This window comes from Protopterus annectens, chromosome 12.part0 (genome assembly GCF_019279795.1).
Source record: "Protopterus annectens isolate FY-2018-M chromosome 12.part0, PAN1.0, whole genome shotgun sequence".
Lineage (NCBI taxonomy): Eukaryota > Metazoa > Chordata > Ceratodontiformes > Protopteridae > Protopterus > Protopterus annectens.
Genome location: NC_056746.1, coordinates 1,514,754,636 through 1,514,772,217, shown reverse-complemented (window position 1 = coordinate 1,514,772,217; position 17,582 = coordinate 1,514,754,636). Strand labels below are relative to the sequence as shown.

Below are 17,582 nucleotides of genomic sequence, written 5' to 3'. Positions count from 1 at the left end.
AAACATGGGATAATGCTGCAACACCCTCACCCACTATTGTGTTCTCTCTGTCTAACCATAGCATCCACACAGGCTCTGTGCCATGAGAATGGAGGACTGCAATGATCATCCATCTTCACAATGAAAGCCTATCAATGTATTATGGCAACTACAGTCCTGTAAGAATGACTACTCTTGTATGCAAAGCTAATGAAAGAATTTTCAAGGTTATGAATATTAATGACCAGCACTCGGACACTGGCTTCAAACCAGCTTCACTTTGTCAAAGGCAGATAATGCCTACTCATCCTGCTGTACTTCCTTGGATAAGTTACCAAGGTAATGTATGTGGGCAAAATGGTACATACTGCCTACCTTGATCTGGTTAAAGCATGTTATTGAATACCCAACTCATTGGAAACAAACTCATGGAATTAGGCATTAACATCTATGGTACTCACTGGATAGTTATCTGGCTCTCATGTAGGACTAAGGAATGTGTGATAGGGGAGACCATTTCCCTAAAGATGTCAGTCACTAGCAGTGACCCTCAGGGATCTGTGCTGGATCCGCTCCCATTTTAGCATTTACTTCTTGGAATTAAATGCAAATTTCATAGGCTTCTGGCTGACCAGTTTTGCAGATGACTGCAAACTAGGGGTAGTCATACAATCACCACATGAAACTAATATACTACAGGAAGGACTAACACAGACAAATGACAATACCAAGGAAACTACTTCACTGAAAACACGCCTCTAACAGTGAACTCATTACTCAAGAGATTTGGGGACATATGTGGATAGTAGCTGGCTTTTGAGTATGTGTCTAAGGTAGTAATAAAGCTGATATATGCTGCTTAAATTAGATGAAAGTGCATGACCTCTAGGTCCAAGGAGGGCATAGTTTTTCTGCATTTGGTCCTCATCAAACCCATCATTGATTACAATGCTCCTTTCAGTATGTTCCTGAACAGGCACATACAACAACTGGAATGTTCACAGGAGGTTCCACAACAAAAATAAGTCCTACACAGATCACCTGTAATCCCTTTTTCTATACTCCTACAGACTGTTTAGCAATCTCTGCCTGACATACAAAGCATCTTTCTATCTCACTCTGATGGAACTTTTGTGCATCCTCAAAACCAAAAGCATCACAGCTACTTAATGTATGGACTTACCCTTTACTTGCAACATACAAAGAACACGTTGGAGGTACAGGTATGTGTCTCAGACAATTCCCTTCCTCTTGAAGAGGCTTCCCAACCATTGGAAACTGAGTTTTTCCATAACGCTATTCAAGTGCAACCAGGAATAGTAGATGAGAAATTGGAAATTCATCCCAGTTATAGAACCTATGTGTCTAACGTACAGTGGCAGTATGTAAAGCATAACATGGCTCACATATACCACTTAAAATAACTTCCAAAGGCTCAAAAACCTTGTGGGATACATTTGGGATCCATAGTTACTCTTATAATGGTTTCAGTGGTAGTTAGCCTAGTACAGACCTATGAAGCTATGTTGTAAGCAACTTATAAGCAAAGCTTAGACAGATCAACAGGTCATTTTCCCAATGCACTGTGCCTGCATCAGTGATTATTTACTTCAATGCCCTTATTCATATGTACCTTACCAGGTTTCAGCATCAAGTGGAACACCTATAGAGGCACCTGATATACAATGCAAAAATAGGCAGACCACATCAAAGCCTTAGGCAGTGTGATGTACACTACCATGAGGTGATCTATGCCAGGATAAGAAGGTGCCATCTCATTCTGTACTGTTGGACTTACTTCAAATTACAAACTGTAAAAGCATTACAATCACATGAACAAAGGATTTCAACCAAGCTTGATACACTGGAAGAACATGTTGCAGGAGGACATGTACGTGGGACTGCGACACAACTACAATGCATGTAAATCAGAAAGATGTTCATAACTGTATTGTAATGTAATCTAGAACAATGGAATTATACCTCTGTAATGGCACTTACCTTCTGACTGAATAAAGGCCGCTTGCTAATGCACTGTCACGTAAGCACAGATGTATGACTGTGACTAATTTCTCTTGTCCTGTGTGTGTGACTAACTGTGAGGGTATGTGAGTGTGTGTGTGTGTGTTTGTGTGAGGCAAAGTGCAAGTGTGATGGTACACTGAGAATGTGTGCCACACTAATTAACAGTCTGTGTGACAGTACGCATGCCTCTCAACTGTCCACAGTTTTGAAAAATGTCCATATTTTTGTCTCATAGTTTTGATATGTTCCTCATAAAATTAATTGCTGATGCAAAAGTTGATGAATGAAGTCAATAAGTAATGAAAGGCATCTGATTCTCAGATTTGAGTTATTTCAGAAAATGAGAATGTACACTAACAGTAGTTATCAACATGTTAATTTGAGGATTCAGAAATAATAAGAAAAGCATTTACTAAGAAAGGAAACAAGTAGGAAAATTCGCCTTTCACAGTTTTCACAATAACACCCTCATCATATTACTTCCATCAATATTAACCCAATACTAAATACAGCAAGAATGCTGGCTACATGAACTCAGATATACAAGAATAAAAGGCTCAAAAAAGTACTTGTAAAAATCGCCATTAATATATTTCATTTCTCATATGTAAAACTAACTATGATTTCAGTGGACAGCAAATTACAGCATAAGAAGTATGTAGTGCTACACAAAATAACAGACTTCTCCACTGTCCCCAAGCAAGCTTTGCATAGTACTTTATAAAAAACATAACAAAGCATTCACTCAGCATCAACTATTACAAATGCAGTTGCAGACAGTAGTACAAGGATGATTTTCAGAACAGCACCATGGATGTGCTCTTTACATCATTTCCTTCTTTTACATACTTCTCAGTATCTATTTTCCCCATATCACCATTGTAACATGGGCTCACTAAAAACATTGCAAAGACACAGATGGAAGAAATACAAAGTAATCATAATGAATAACAAAAGCCATCATCACCATAGACCAATCAGTTAAAATATGGCTTACAACACAGCACCTTTCTAGTTTCCTATGTGGATTACTGCTAAACAATATCTCAACAGACGGCTTCTTCAGCTTCTTGCTAACAGCAGCTGCCAAATAAGTTCTTAGCAGTTTAAAATATAACACCAACTAAAAAAATATGAAAATAGATGACAATTGAACACAGTATCGAAATGAAGCTATGTCTAAACTAGCTCACACAGAAAAACTCACCACAAAGACAGATCTGTGTTGTCTTCTTTTTTGTCCGGTTCAACCCTTGGGTTATCACATCTGACCAGACCCAAACTTGGCATCTTTAGAAGCTGTAGATCCAAGCCTCTGACTCTTCCTCTGCCCATAATCCATCTCTTCCTCAAAAATATCTCAGATCTAGTTTGTCTACTTGTTAATAAACTACATTTCTTATTTTCTCATAAAAAAATAACTAAAATTCTATCTTAGAATATAACCTGAGGTTGTGTAATGACAAGGTTCTGGTTAGTTCCTTTCGATCAATGAGAAGCAGCAGGTGAGAAATGTGGAAGGGGGAAGGAAAGAGGGATGTTATGATGAATACATAACTTTTGTATCCAGAGTTGTCTTTTTTCATCTGATTCAACCTTTAGTTTATAGGTTCATAGGTTCATAGTTTTAGTACTAGGTTAACTGCCCTTGTGGGCCATTTTAAGCCTAGCCAATTACTCCAAGTGAGAATCAAACCCTGCACCTTGTGTTTGTAAGGTAAACACCTTAACCATTATGCCAAGCTCCCCCCCTTTGGGACAGATTCCTTAGCTGTCACAAACCCTAGTCAATATCGAAGAAGGATAATGGCGGAGCCAAAAGATGTCCGGGATCTTGACTACACATCCAGCTTTTAATGGTACATGAATGTGTAAACCATGGATAAAGTTACTGCAGCACACATTTCATCTTTAGGAACTCTACATATAAAAGCAATAAGAAAAAGGAACAGATCTTGTTGAGTGAGCTGCTGGTTTCTTGGTTAAGACATTTCCAATTTGTTTTAAACAAAGGCTATGCACCTTGACAGTGTGACGTTAGAAGCACTATGGCCTGGCTTGGGTTTAAAAAAAAAGCAACAAACAGCTGATCACATTTCCTAAAATTTCTATTCCTGTGGAGATAAAATCTAAGCTGTCTGTGAACATCTAATAGATGCAAAGTATATTCTTTGTTAGAAAATTTTGGGAAGAATACTGGTAAATTAATGGTTTGATTAATATTCATTTCATATGTCACTTTTGGAAATAATGTGGGATTTGCTCTCATGGAAACCCTGTCCTTATGGAAAATTAGGTAAGGAGGTTTACATGGGCAGCCACAGTGGTGCAGCGGTTAGCGTTGCCACCTCATAGCAAGAGGTTCTCCAGTTCTATTCTCGGCTGGGGTGCCTTCTGTGCGGAGTCTGCATGTCCTCCCTGTGCTCGTGTGGGTTTCCTCCGAGTGCTCTGGTTTCATCCCAAAGACATGCTGTAGGTGGATTGGACACTCTAAATTGGCCCTAGGTGTGAGTGTGTGTGCCTTCTATGGAAGGTTGGGCGCTGGGCTGGCAATTTGATACCGTAAAACTCCACTGCCAATCATGAGCGGACAGGTGATCCGCTATGGAGACCCCTAACAGGGAAAAAGCCGAAAGAAGAAGAAGAGGTAAGGAGGTTTACAAGACAGTAACTCAGAAATCCTTTTAACCAAAGTGATGACCAACAGGAAAATGGTCTTCCCAGAAAGACATTTTAGATCTGCCGAAACTGCTTGTTCAAATGGAGGTTTTGTTAACACTTGAAGCATCATAGTTTTGTCCCATAGAGAGATAGGATCCGTTATGGGAGGTCTCAGTAAGAAGTTTCCTTCAGAAAAGCATTTGAAATCTTTAGAGAAGCACTAGCCATCTTTTTGTGTCTAATGTGGAAATTGGAAATAGCAGCTAATTACACATTGATTGTTGAAAAACTAGATCATTTTAGGAAAAGATCTGACAAGAAGTCTAGAATGGAAGGAGAGGAGCTGAAAAGGGATCTATTCCCTTACAAACCTCTTCCATTTGCAGGTGGGAGGTTGGGATAATAGTTAAGGTGTTTACCTTACAAACACAAGGTGCAATGTTTGATTCTAATATCGGGTAATTGGCTAGGCTTAGAATGACCCACAATGGCAGTTAGCCTAGTACTACTCTATGAACCTATGAACCTAAGGCAAACTTTTCTGGTATTCAATTTTTGGGAAGCTAACAAAATATGAACCAGATGAGTGGAAAGTCTGGCATCTCTAGCCACCATTAGAACTGGACAAACCATGCAGTTAGCTCTGTTTCTCAGGGTCCAGGTGAGGCTGCCTGTATGGGTGAGTCAGAAGATCTAGACAGTATTCCAACATCCAAGAAGGATGTAGTAGATGAGGCCAGAGGAGTGGAAACCACACTTGCAGGGCCAGAAAGGAGCAATGAGGATTACCTTGACCTTGCACCTTCTTACTTTCTGAATAAACTTTCTAACTAGAGGAAAGCATATAGGAGGCCTGGGGGGCAATTGTGGGTAAGGGTGTTTCTTGGTGAATGTCCCTGTAGTGGGATAAGTGTGAAGTAACTGCTGCACTTGTAGTTTAGATACAAAGCAAAAAGGTCACAGAATGGTTGACAACAGTGGCTAAAGACTTGGTTTACCACTGCTTGATTGAGTTACCATGAGGCAGGAGGATGGATCTGTTCAGTTTGTCTGCTAACACACACTGGAAGCCCTGGGATATGTGTTGCTATGAGACAGTGATGGGAAGACATTGTGCACTGCCACACTCTCATGACCTCCTGGCATAAAGGGTATGAACAGATTACAACTTGCTTGTTAATGAACCAGACTACTGGCATGTTGTTCTTCAGGATGGAAATCACATCCTGGGGAGAGAGTCCTGAAAAACCCATAACTCTAGAAGAACTGCCCTCATCTCTAGGACACTGATTTGGAGACTCACCTCCATGTTCAATCATGAAACCTGAACGATATTTCCTTTGAAATGCCCCCCCCCCTGAGCAAACACCTGTGGTTATATGGCCATGGAGGGATGTGGAGAAAAGGCCCAACTTTCTAGGTGAGCAATAGAGATCACCCTCCATTTGATGTGAAACTTGCAAATAGGTGTTAGACAAATCCGAGCATAAAGAGGGTGAAAGAGCTGGGACCATTGTACAGAAATGGTCCACTGAAGAACTCTTCATATAGTATCTGGCCTAGGGGAACTATCATTATTGTAAAAACAAAAAACAGCCCTAGTAATTTAAAAATAAGTCTTTCAGAGTCAAGAAGTGTTGGAAAATCCTAGGATCAAGTTACTAGGCTATTGGCACTGAAGCCCTTACAAGCCTAGCCAAGAATTTAGCCCATGTTCCAACATGTCAGCACTCTATGCCACTGTCCAGCAGGGACACAGGTGGAATCCCAGGAGTGTATTTTCTGTTCCCCATCTAGTTATCCAGGTTGAGCTTAAAAAGCGTTAATGAGGTACTCTGCTTGATGTGGAGAGGGAGTCCATTCCACAAAACGGGGAACAGACTCCCTTGAACTTGCAAGGCTGTCTGATGTAGAGATATAATTCTGGATGCTGGATAGTAGCTATCTGATTGATCATATGCAGGTGGCATCTGATGAACTCTGTTGTGTGGGTGTCAGTTTGCTTTTGTTTGGTTGACTGTGATCCCCAAATGTTGAAGATGTTGCAGCAAGATGTCCTTTTGCTAGGGTAAGAGGTTCTTGGTTGAGGTGGTGAAGATCCCGTTGTCTAAATATGGGAACACCTGGGACCCTAGTAGTCTGAGATACTCTGCAACTGCTGCCATGCATTTGATGTAATCCCAGGGGAGCTATGGTGATATCAAAGAGTAGTGCCCTGAATTCTGGCTCCCAGCCAGAAACAGTGAACTCTCTTGACTGCCTTGATATCTTGATACAGTAATAGGCATCCTAGAGATCTACAGACCACATCCAATGTCCTTCCTCAAAAGAGGTAGAATGGACTGAACCAGGACCATCTGGAACTCTGTTTTAATAAAATGATTAAGATGACTGAGGCCCAAAACTGGCCTTAGGTCCCCTGTCTTTTTTGGAATTAAAAGAACATGGAATAGACTCCGGATTCTAACTGATCTGGGGAGACCTGTTGGATGACTCCCTTCCAACAGCTTTAAAAATTCTGCTGTTGCAGATTCCATCTGATTGGGGGGGGGGTCTATGGAAATCATTTTTTTTCTTTAAGGGTGGGGAGGCAAAGAGAATTATGTAGCCTCTGCTGACTACTGTCATCACCCAAGTATCTGAGGTGATGGCCTGCAAGACTTGAAGGTGCAGGGATAAGTGCCCTGACTGCCTACAGAGTGCATCAGTCGGGCAATCTTTCAGGAGTCCTAGAAGGATTCCTCAGAAAAGGGACTATAAAATCCCTGATTCTGTGATCTGCCTCTGCCCCTAGGGCGACTTACATTCAAATTGTTCTCCCCTTTGCCTCAGAAGGACATGCTGAAGGAGCAACTTGATTAAACCTTTGAGACTTTTTCCTGAACCACATCTTCTTGACACCTCTCTGATTCCTGGAAAAGGTTCTCTGAGGGGCAGAGAAACAGATTCCAATGGTAGAAGGGGTCTTACCATCCTGCTCATTCCTGGTGAGACTTTCCTTAACCTTTGGCCCACAAATTATGCAACCATCAAAGTACATCAAAAGGACATGCTGAAGAAGCAACTTGATTAAACCTTTGAGACTTTTTCCTAAACCACATTTTCTTGACACCTCTCTGATTCCCGGAAAAGGTTCTCTGAGGGGCAGAGAAACAGATTCCAATGGTAGAAGGGGGTCTTACCATCCTGCTCACTCCTGGTGAGACTTTCCTTAACCTTTGGCCCACAAATTATGCAACCATCAAAGTAGGCATTGAAGAAGATGTCTTGAAGCCTTCCACAAAGTTGCACAAATCTATCCAGGTATGCCAGTGGATGGCTATGCTGATATCTGATGCTCTGAACATACCATCAGCTGCATTAGAATCCAGGTGCATGGATAGGTTGGACATCGATTGAAAAGTAGACAACTGGCACTCCACTGTTTTGTGGATGTCCATTGGCAGGTTACCTGAGAGGGACTTGGTGAGTCCCTTAGTCAAGTCTATCTGGAAATGCAGCATGTGGGCCAGGTAGTATAGTACTCCATGTGTGAGTCACTGAAGCATATGTCTGCTTCCAAAACCTGTCCAATTGTCTTAATTCACTGCTAGTATTATAGATAGACATATTCTCCTCAGAGAGTTCATTTTTATGGCTGCCACCACAACCATGGCATTTACCAAGAGACCCTTGCTCCAGTGTGCTCTGCCCTTAGAGGCAACCAAGATTTTATCTGGCTTCTTAGGAACTGGCTCCACTGTGTTAAGATCCTTCCAAGCCCACTGAGCTACCAGGTCTTTAAGTGTGTCAGCAGGCAGTACCACACAGGAGGTAAAACAGCCAGCTGCAAAAGCCTCGAAGAACACAGACTCCAAAGAGAAGGGCATATCTCTGAACCAACCCCTTCATTGTTTTACCAGTTTCAAAATGTCACCAAAGGTCACATACTCCAGAGGGGTTCTTGGGGACTCATCCCCGTCATCCAAGTCTGTGTCTTCAGTGACTGACTCTGGGGAGGAATATAAATGTTTCCTCTTATATGTCTGTTTCTTAGGACTCTGCCTCAATGGGACTTCTGGAGACAGTGTCAGACAGGGAGCACAAATGGCAAGCAGCCTTGAGACTAAATGAAGCTGAGTGTTCCTGTCAATGTGGATGTGTGGAGTCAGACAAAATGTCCATGTGGAAAGCATCTCTTCTCTTGGCCCTTTCAAAAGCCTTGAATGCCTAGGCAGAGATCAGAGCCGAAGAGACTCCTAAAATATCTGGGAGAGATAAAGGAAGAGACTCCCCCTTGTCTGATCTGCTCCAGATCCAAAGTCGACATCAGTCCTGAGCTATCTAGTGCAGTGAAATCAAGCAAAAAAAATGGTTATGAAAGTTTTAGTATTGAATATATGCCTTGAGCCCTGGCACCAGTCTTTGGCTCTGAGACTCATCCAGATTCAAGGGAATCAAAGTCGAGAGAGTAAGGGGGCACAGTTGGAGTTGAAGTTGAAAAGACTGTTGGCTCTGGAGTGGGTAGACTTGGGAGGCTCAGATCCATGAGCCTTGGATCCAAAGGATGGGCTGGAATAGGAGAAATCAGAGGAGGAGTTGCTGGAGCCATTCTGAGAATGTCCTCTGTGGATGGAGCCAGGCGAACTCCTACTTTTATTTACATCCAAAGGAACCTCTGCATCATCCTGTCAACATATTTTTCAGTAAGGCTCCTCTTTTACTGAATGGACCTGGAAGATGAAGCCACTGATAGTGGTTTCAATGAGTGCCTCACCTGCAAAACAGGTGAATGAAGCTGAGGACTCAATGGCTCTAGCAAGAATTGAGGGGGAGGCATCGGTGACTGGATCTGAGGAAGAGTCAGATCCACTGGTTGAGGAATTTTCGCTGCCAGACCCAAAGTCTCTCATGGAATTAGATTCAGTTTCTTTCAATCATCTGACTGCTTTTAAGAAGATTTGTCTTTATCCCTTTCTTTCTCTTTAGACTTGTCCTTGTTTTTTTTTTGTTTGTTTCGATTTTTCCCCTGTCTTAACAGAGACTACAGAAGGACTGGCAGTAGAAGAACCCTGAGTGGACTGTCCTGTTTGCTGAGGGATCATACCTTTTAAAAGTAGTTTGTCTCGATTGCCCTGAATGACCCTGGTAACAAAAGAGGAACAAGCCTTGCGTTCAGTGTTTAGATGAGCTGCCCTCAGACAATATAAGCAAAGAGAGTTTGGTTCCTGCGGTGGCCACAGGCCAGACATTTTTTGAATTCTTGAACATTATCTGCCATGTAAAGGGCAAGGTATCAACCATGCAAAATAGTCCTGTCAAATTCAAAAGGCAAAAACCACTAACACCAGGCAATTATAAATAAAAAAATAAGTATAGTAAGAAGAAACTAGATATATCAAACAGACTAAATTTAAGTCAAAAAACTAATAAGAAAATTAAATGTATGTGTAGATATTTTTAAAATTTTTGTAGGAAATAAGAGGAGAGGTGACAGATGAAAAACTGCTGAAGGAGACATAGAAAAGAAAATAAGTACTTAGCTGTAAAACTATCAAACCCCTTAGGCAAATGAGATGATTTGAGATATTTTGGAGGAAGAAGGGGATTATGGGTAGGGGAGAAGTCAGATTCTTGGATCCATACCTTCTAAAGGTGGCATGGTTGGATCCGGCTGGATCCAATACACCAAAGGTTGAATCAGATGAAAAAAGACATTGGATCAGTACTTTCCCACTCTTCACACAATTTCTGTATGCTTATCATGACATCACTGCTGGAGAATTACTAAGGAGTGGCTAATCCTGCATAATACAGAAAGTAAGAATGTAAACACACAGTCCGTGGTGACAAACACCTACAATTTAAAAACTTTTAGCAAATGCATCACCCTTCAAATGATGTACATGGACATTGGTGTTACAGGGTTATCTAAAAAAAAGTCACTGAAAAAATTTTCATGACAAAATCACTATAACAATATGGTTTGCTTACTTAACAATGAATCATGTGAGCACATATGTCTCATGTTGCTGTCCACATATCCCTATACCTCCTATCCTTTACCTTGTATACTAAATAAAAAGAGCACCTCTTTCTCTTTGCTGGACTGTTTGCTTCCTTTCTTTTCATCCTTATCTTTTCCAGCTGCTCCCTTCTTTTCTTCTCGTTGGATCATTGCTTTTTTTTCTTCCTTTTCAGCCTTCCCACCTTTGGTAACTTTTTTGTGGTCCACTGAAAATGCAAAAGTACAGAATTAAACTTTCAAATTTCATAAAATAAGATAAACTGTTTGATTTATACAGTTAATTATACATTGCTGTTGTTCCGATATATTCAAAGATAAGACCATTTAATGTTTTTGTTCACATCTTTGTCTCTGCATGATATAATACAAAATGTCAGTTTGTCTGGAGCAGTCAGTAAATGAGCCACGTTTATGAGGTAACATTATGTCCTATAGCAATTAACCATATTGAATTAGAAGTGGTTTACACTCAGTCTTTCTTTAACTACCAATAATAACATGAATTTTCCCCGAATTTCTCTAACCACTGATAAAGGCACATATATTTTACTTATCATTTTTCGTTTTTATTGGGCAGTTAACTGACTCTTTGATTCCCATGCTGCTGTGAAAAGTTACATCTTCTTTCTCTTGTGAATAGTTAATTGTGCATCTATAGACTTTTCAGGCATAGCACTAAAAGTATAAACATAAGTGCAGTTCTTCATAATATGATCTTTGCAAAGGTACCGATAAATATATCACAAGTCATTATGTTGATTTTCAGCATTAAGCTAAACAACAACAAAATGGTTTCTAGTTAAAATAATCTATTTTGAGGAGGTAGTTCCAAGATGGTTGCACTTTGAATGATGAATTGATTAGCTGCCCTAGTGTGAAAAATAAAAGTAGTGTAAAAAAAAAAAGTTACTAAAAGCTAACAATTTGGGTAAATACTGGTTAGTCACTACACCGCCTGGATGGCAGCAAAGAATAAATCTGGAGAGAGCAAGGGAAAACCAACAAGAAAAGGAGAAGAAAAAACTCTGTTGGGAATAGCCTTTCAGCTGTTCAGAGAAAAGTAGTTCAGGTTTCAGCTTTTGTATAGGAGATGTCTTTCATTACTTGAGAGGTAAAACTAAATTAAAAGCAGTGGTATTTCAAATAAGTGAGACACTGGAGGAATACATGAAGTCAAATGACAAAAGGCTGGAAAGAATGGAAGATTTAAGTACTTATTCAGATTAGATAATAAAACGGCAATAATTAAAGGGTGAAATAAAGGAAACACTGTCTAAATATGAGGCTGCTGAAGAACTGGTTAAAAAGCAATAAAGTTAGACCATTAAAACTGGAAGGAATAGATTGTATTAACTTTATGAAAGTACAAATAAGCAACTTGACTGTTATTCTTCAGCATTGTATGTTACTCAAAAGAGAACACCATGTATATGCTCTAAATCTGGCCACAAGAAAGAAACTAAGGCCTGTATTAATAAATATGTGGTCGTATGAGCAGAAAGAGCTGCACCTTATAAAACTATGGAGGAAGAGAAAAGTATTAAACAATGGGGACACTAGAATGTGTATGGACAATGATTATTCACTGTACAACAGTCAGAAGAGAAGCAAGTTTATCTCTTCAGTCAGGGGATGCCAAGAAGCAGGTGTGAGATTCAAGTTACTGTATCCAGCTGCCATTAAAATCTTTTTTCAAGGGAAAACCAACAAGAAAAGGAGAAGAAAAAACTCTTCTGGGGAATAGCCTTTCAGCTGTTCAGAGAAAAGTAGTTCAGGTTTCAGCTTTGTTCTAGGAGATGTCTTTCATTACTTGAGAGGTAAAACTAAATTAAAAACAGTGGTGTATCAAAAGCATTTCTATATGCAGAACAAGCTAATTAGAAAATTAAAAGTTTACTGAACAAAATGTAAGCCAGCAAGCTGGAGGGGTGTCTGCTTGTCATTCTTCTGACAATAACAAAACCCATTGAGAGAACTTGCCAATGACACATTTTCCATTACTCCAAAAAATGATTGAGTGACAGAAAAAAGCCAGGAGCTAACTACAAAAATCAGACCAGAGGCCAGTGTTCGGTGATCAAGATGATGAGGAAGAAGACCACCATTAATGTGAAATTAGGAAATAAATGGAAGAACTGCAAAGTGTAATTTCCATAAAATGCAGTTTAGATAGGACAACTGCATTTCTACAGGAAGAAGTGGCTAAAAAGCCTAGAAATGTATTGATTGTGTTAAAACTGATGTGGGGACTCCAAAGCATAATTCCCACCTTATAATTAATGTTAAGAATGATGACTCAAATATAACTGAAAATTAAAAAAAAAGGTTTTGTTCATAGTAATATGTGTATAAGAAACTTCTTTAAGTAAATTGCATGTTATATTACAAAGTTGTTCTGTATATTATGCAGACGTATTTTAAAAGTGAGGTGGGGAAGTCTTATCAAGGACTGCTGTTTATGCTACTTATATTAATGTAAGAAAGTACTTGTTTGTGACTGTAATGTGTCTGAGTTTATATTGTAACAAGGTAAAGGCTGGATATAAGCAATATAATGTGATACTGGGCTGCTGGGGTGTAAAAGTGTGTTGATAATATTAAAAGTGTATAATAATTTCCTAAGATTTATACAGATGGAAGTATACATTTGTCTGCAGACAAGTGATTTTTTCCCCAAGCAAGTAGTTCTAGCAAATGGAAAGCTTGAAAAGCATTTGAAAAAGAGTTGTTTGTTGTGTTTGTAAAGATATTAGCTTTGTTGCTTCAGCAAATACCTGCAGCTGGAGATGGTGAGTCTATTGCTACAGGCAATTAATTAGGAAATGCTGAACAATGTGCTCTGAGGTACTGGTGTAAGAAACATCATAATTTGTGTTTAAATGGTAATTGATGAAGAATTCAGTGAAAATAAATGAAGTTTGACACTGAGGAAAGTGAATAGTTTTGCATCTAGCTGCATCCCAAGCAGCCTTAGTACTTTAATATAAAATATAGCACTTCAGACATTTATTGGTAGGCAACAAACTTTCATAAAGGCTACAAACTAGGTAAGTGACAGCATGAATGCTGTTTTTCATATCTTGGAGGGAAATATAGATAGGACAAGAATGGGGGCATTTGTGCAATAGGGAACACAGGCTGTATCATGCACTTCCAGCATGATTAAACTTAACTTTAAAATATGTAAAGTCTGTGGGGGTAAGTGCCAATTTAGGGCAACTGTCCCTATACAGAGAGGCAACTTCCCTTTTTGGAAAGTGTGCATAGTTTTGCATTTTAATGTGAGTTAAAATGGGCTGGAGTTTGAAATGTATTTAATGTGTATTTCTTGAGTGTTTTATTGAAGCAAAAAGTCTGGAAAATGTGGCATGAGTTCAAAAAGACAGTAGAGGAGAAGCAGCAACTGCATATAAGCTCAGCCAGCAAAGCATTAATGTGCATATGTAAGTTATATATTGGAAACATATATTCAAAAGAACTGTCATGTAGAATATGGGAAAGTAAGAGCTTTTTATCAGAATGGCCACTTTTATCAGTTTTATCATGGAATGTAAATGGCATTGCAGTTATACAGAAAACCAAAGAGTATTGAATTACACTAAGAAAATAACCTGTAAACATTAATGTTATAGGAGACATATTTGGATAGAGATTAGTATGTGAATTCAGCCAAGAAAGGATTTCAGAATGGATGTTCAGCAGAGTATCAGGGAAAAAGGAAAAGGGGGTAATAATGCTGATTGTGAGACAGGTTCCAATAGTGATGGAAGAGGAAATGAAAGACCGTAATGGTAGATTTGTGGTAATAAGGGTTTACTGGCAATGAAGGAGGATTACTCTGGCACACAATAAAATGCCACCTAAAACTACTACTCTGGAGCTTAAGAGAGCTTTGGGAGAAATAATTAGTTTTCAGCGTGGAATATTACTGATGGGTGGGACCCGGAATCTGATTTGCAATAATGAGGAACTATCAAAGGGTTCTAGAAGGAAAATATAACAAAACAGGGTAGGTTTTGAAGAAACACATGATGATGTTTGGAATGGAAGGTGTGAATGCGCTAGTAGGAACTCATGTAGAATACACCTGCTACTTCCTGAATACAAAAAAATGAGCTAGATTGAATAGAAAAAGAAGTTATGTACTCACCATAATGTTTCATGTTTGTTGTCCATCTCGCCATTCATTCTTACTGGTTGGGTTCAGAGCCGATCCTTGGCTCTGACTCGGCCGCATACTATAGCTCTAAGTCATTCCCCGGGGATCACGTCAATTGCCCTGCTAGACAGGGGTCCAGGAAGTAAATAGTGTGGGAAGAAATAGCCAGGGAATTGTTATGGCTGGGCTTGTATAAGCCCTAGGGCCGATAGCCTAGTACCAACCTATGAACCTATTCACTTGGCTCGTGGCTGAACACCTATCCCATCATGCAGTGTGTGATTCCCCAGATCTTGTTTGCTGCTAACCTTATCCATAGGTGTACACTAGTCCTATAACAAATGACACTTAAGAAGAAGGAAGGTCAGAGGAGCTCCTTGTCCAAGAAGGAAATTCCTCTAGGTTCTCTAGAAGCCCAAGGTAGGGGGATGGTCAGAGAGATCGTAAGAATGAATGGTGAGATGGACAACAAACATGGAACGTTATGGTGAGTACATAACTTCTTTATGTTATGTTGTCCTATCTCGCCTTCATTCTTACTGGTTAGGACAGCATTCCTAGCACCATATTGCCTGGGTGGCTCATGGGAGTACACTTTTCAGCACAGTGGAACCAAAGGAGGCCCTATCCCTGGAGGCCAAATCCACTTTGTAATGAGTAATGAAGGTGTGAGGTCTTGCCCAGGTAGCAGCAGCACAAATACTGTCCACTGATAGCCTAGTTAGATAAGCTGAGGACATAGCCAAGGCTCTAGCAGAGTGACCTTTAACTTTGAATGGTAGTTGCCTGTTATTAGAGCTGTAAATAAAGGTAATACAATTTAACAGCCAGTTAGTGAGACTTTACAGACTGGCATGCCTTTTTTTACTTCTGAAAAGGAAACAAACAATTGATCAGACTTCCTGAAATCTTTGGTTCTATGCAAATAGAAGCAAAGTTGTTTATGCACATCTAACTGATGTAGCTTGTATTCTGCCTTGTTGCCATGATTAGGGAAAAACACTGGCAGCTCAATGGATTGATTTAAGTTATTTTGTGAACACACCTTAGGTAAAAATGACGTGTTAGTCCAGAGAGATACTCTATCCTTATGAAAAATGAAATAAGGAGGTCTGATAGATAAAGTTTGCAATTCCAAACTCTTCTTGCAGAGGTAATAGCAACTAAGAAAATTGTTTTCCATGACAGAAATTTGAGTTCACAAGTTGATGAGGGTTCAAATGGGGGTAGGGTCAGGTATGTTAGAACAAATTTCAAGTCCCGTGGCGAGAGAGGTTCTTTAATGGGGGGGGGTCTTAATAAGCAGTTACCTTTCAAGAACGCTTTACATAATCTGTGTGACTAATTAAAAGGAAAATCACAAGTAATGGTGAAGCACTGTGTCACACAAAAAGACTTTAATCCACTGGTTTAGTGCTTTCAGCCATAAAATTAGGCCTTCATCAGAACAAACTGTTAAAAAACTGTCCCATTTTCATAGCATCATCAGTACACATCAAACCAATCAGATCTCAGTTTTCTTAAAACTTAATATAAAAAATATACAGTGCCTTTTTCAGGCAAGGTTCAAAGGACAACCCCACCACCGTAACAGATACAAGCATGCAAAATCTGAAGGTAATGCTACTCAATGCTAGAAGTCTAAACCTCAAAATGCACTCTCTCGAGGCACGCCTAAAAATGGAGAACATTGATATCTGTACAGTAACGAAGACCTGATTCAAGGCTCCAGAGAGCACCCCTGCAATACCAGGCTACAACTTTTACCACACTTTTCGGCCACCAAACCAAGACCAAAACACTAAAGGTGGAGGAGTGTCCATATTCACACCTCCAGGCTAGTTGCCCAACACAATGCATCTGAAATTCTCCACGTGCAACTAACACTAGGTAAGACTGCAATCCAAACTGTAGCTCGCTACAGATCCCCCAACATGCCCCAAGATTCTCACTACACCTTTCTAAACATACTGGAAAATATTAAGATACAACTAAACACCCTAATACTGGGTGGTTTCAACTACCCTGCCATTAACTGGGAAAACTACTCGGGTACCAACACCTTTTCCCAACTGTTCGTGGAATTCATAAATTCCAATGCCCTGGATCAACTAATCCACTGTCCCACCAGGGACTCCAATATCCTAGACCTGGTCATTACCAACATGGGAGATAGATGCTCCACACCAGTGGTCACCCCCTCATTGGTCAGGTCTGACCATAAGCAAATCACCCTTGACATCCACATCCCAGCCCCACCCCCCAGCAAGGAAACCTCCATAAAAAACTTCTCCAAAGCCAACTTCATGCTACTCAAGTCATAAGTGACAAACATCATGGCACCCATGCAGATGGGATCTGAAAGTTTGACTGCTGAATCCTACACTAAGGTAGTGTATTAGCACATCCACTCGTCCATGAATCGTGCCATCCCAAATAGAACCAAGATGCTCTCCTTCAAAAAAAAGGGAAGCCAATCTGGTGATCCCCTGCCATAAACAAACTATACAACAGAAGGAAGAAACTGTTGCAGAAAAGAGGAAAATCCCATGATGCAAAAAACTCCCTTACCAGCCTCAGTAAGAAGCTGAAATCCCTCATAAAATCCTCCAACGTTAGTTACGAAAATAAAATTGCCAAAAATTCCAAAGACAACCACAAGGCATTCTATAGTTATGTCAAGAATCTAAATGGCAATGCTCAGATCTGCTCTGAGCTACAACAGAATGGCATTAAGTATACTGATCTCAA

General features: G+C 39.9%; 1 protein-coding gene across 1 annotated transcript in view; it reads right to left on the bottom strand.

The window, feature by feature from the left end:
- Positions 1 to 17,582, bottom strand: part of LOC122817266 (MYCBP associated protein) — a 2,683,797-nt gene that overhangs the window by 177,300 nt on the left and 2,488,915 nt on the right. Inside the window, exon 17 of the mRNA XM_044090481.1 lies at positions 10,736 to 10,878. Coding sequence (XP_043946416.1) covers positions 10,736 to 10,878 — 143 coding nt within the window. The remainder of the gene's footprint in view (positions 1 to 10,735; positions 10,879 to 17,582) is intronic.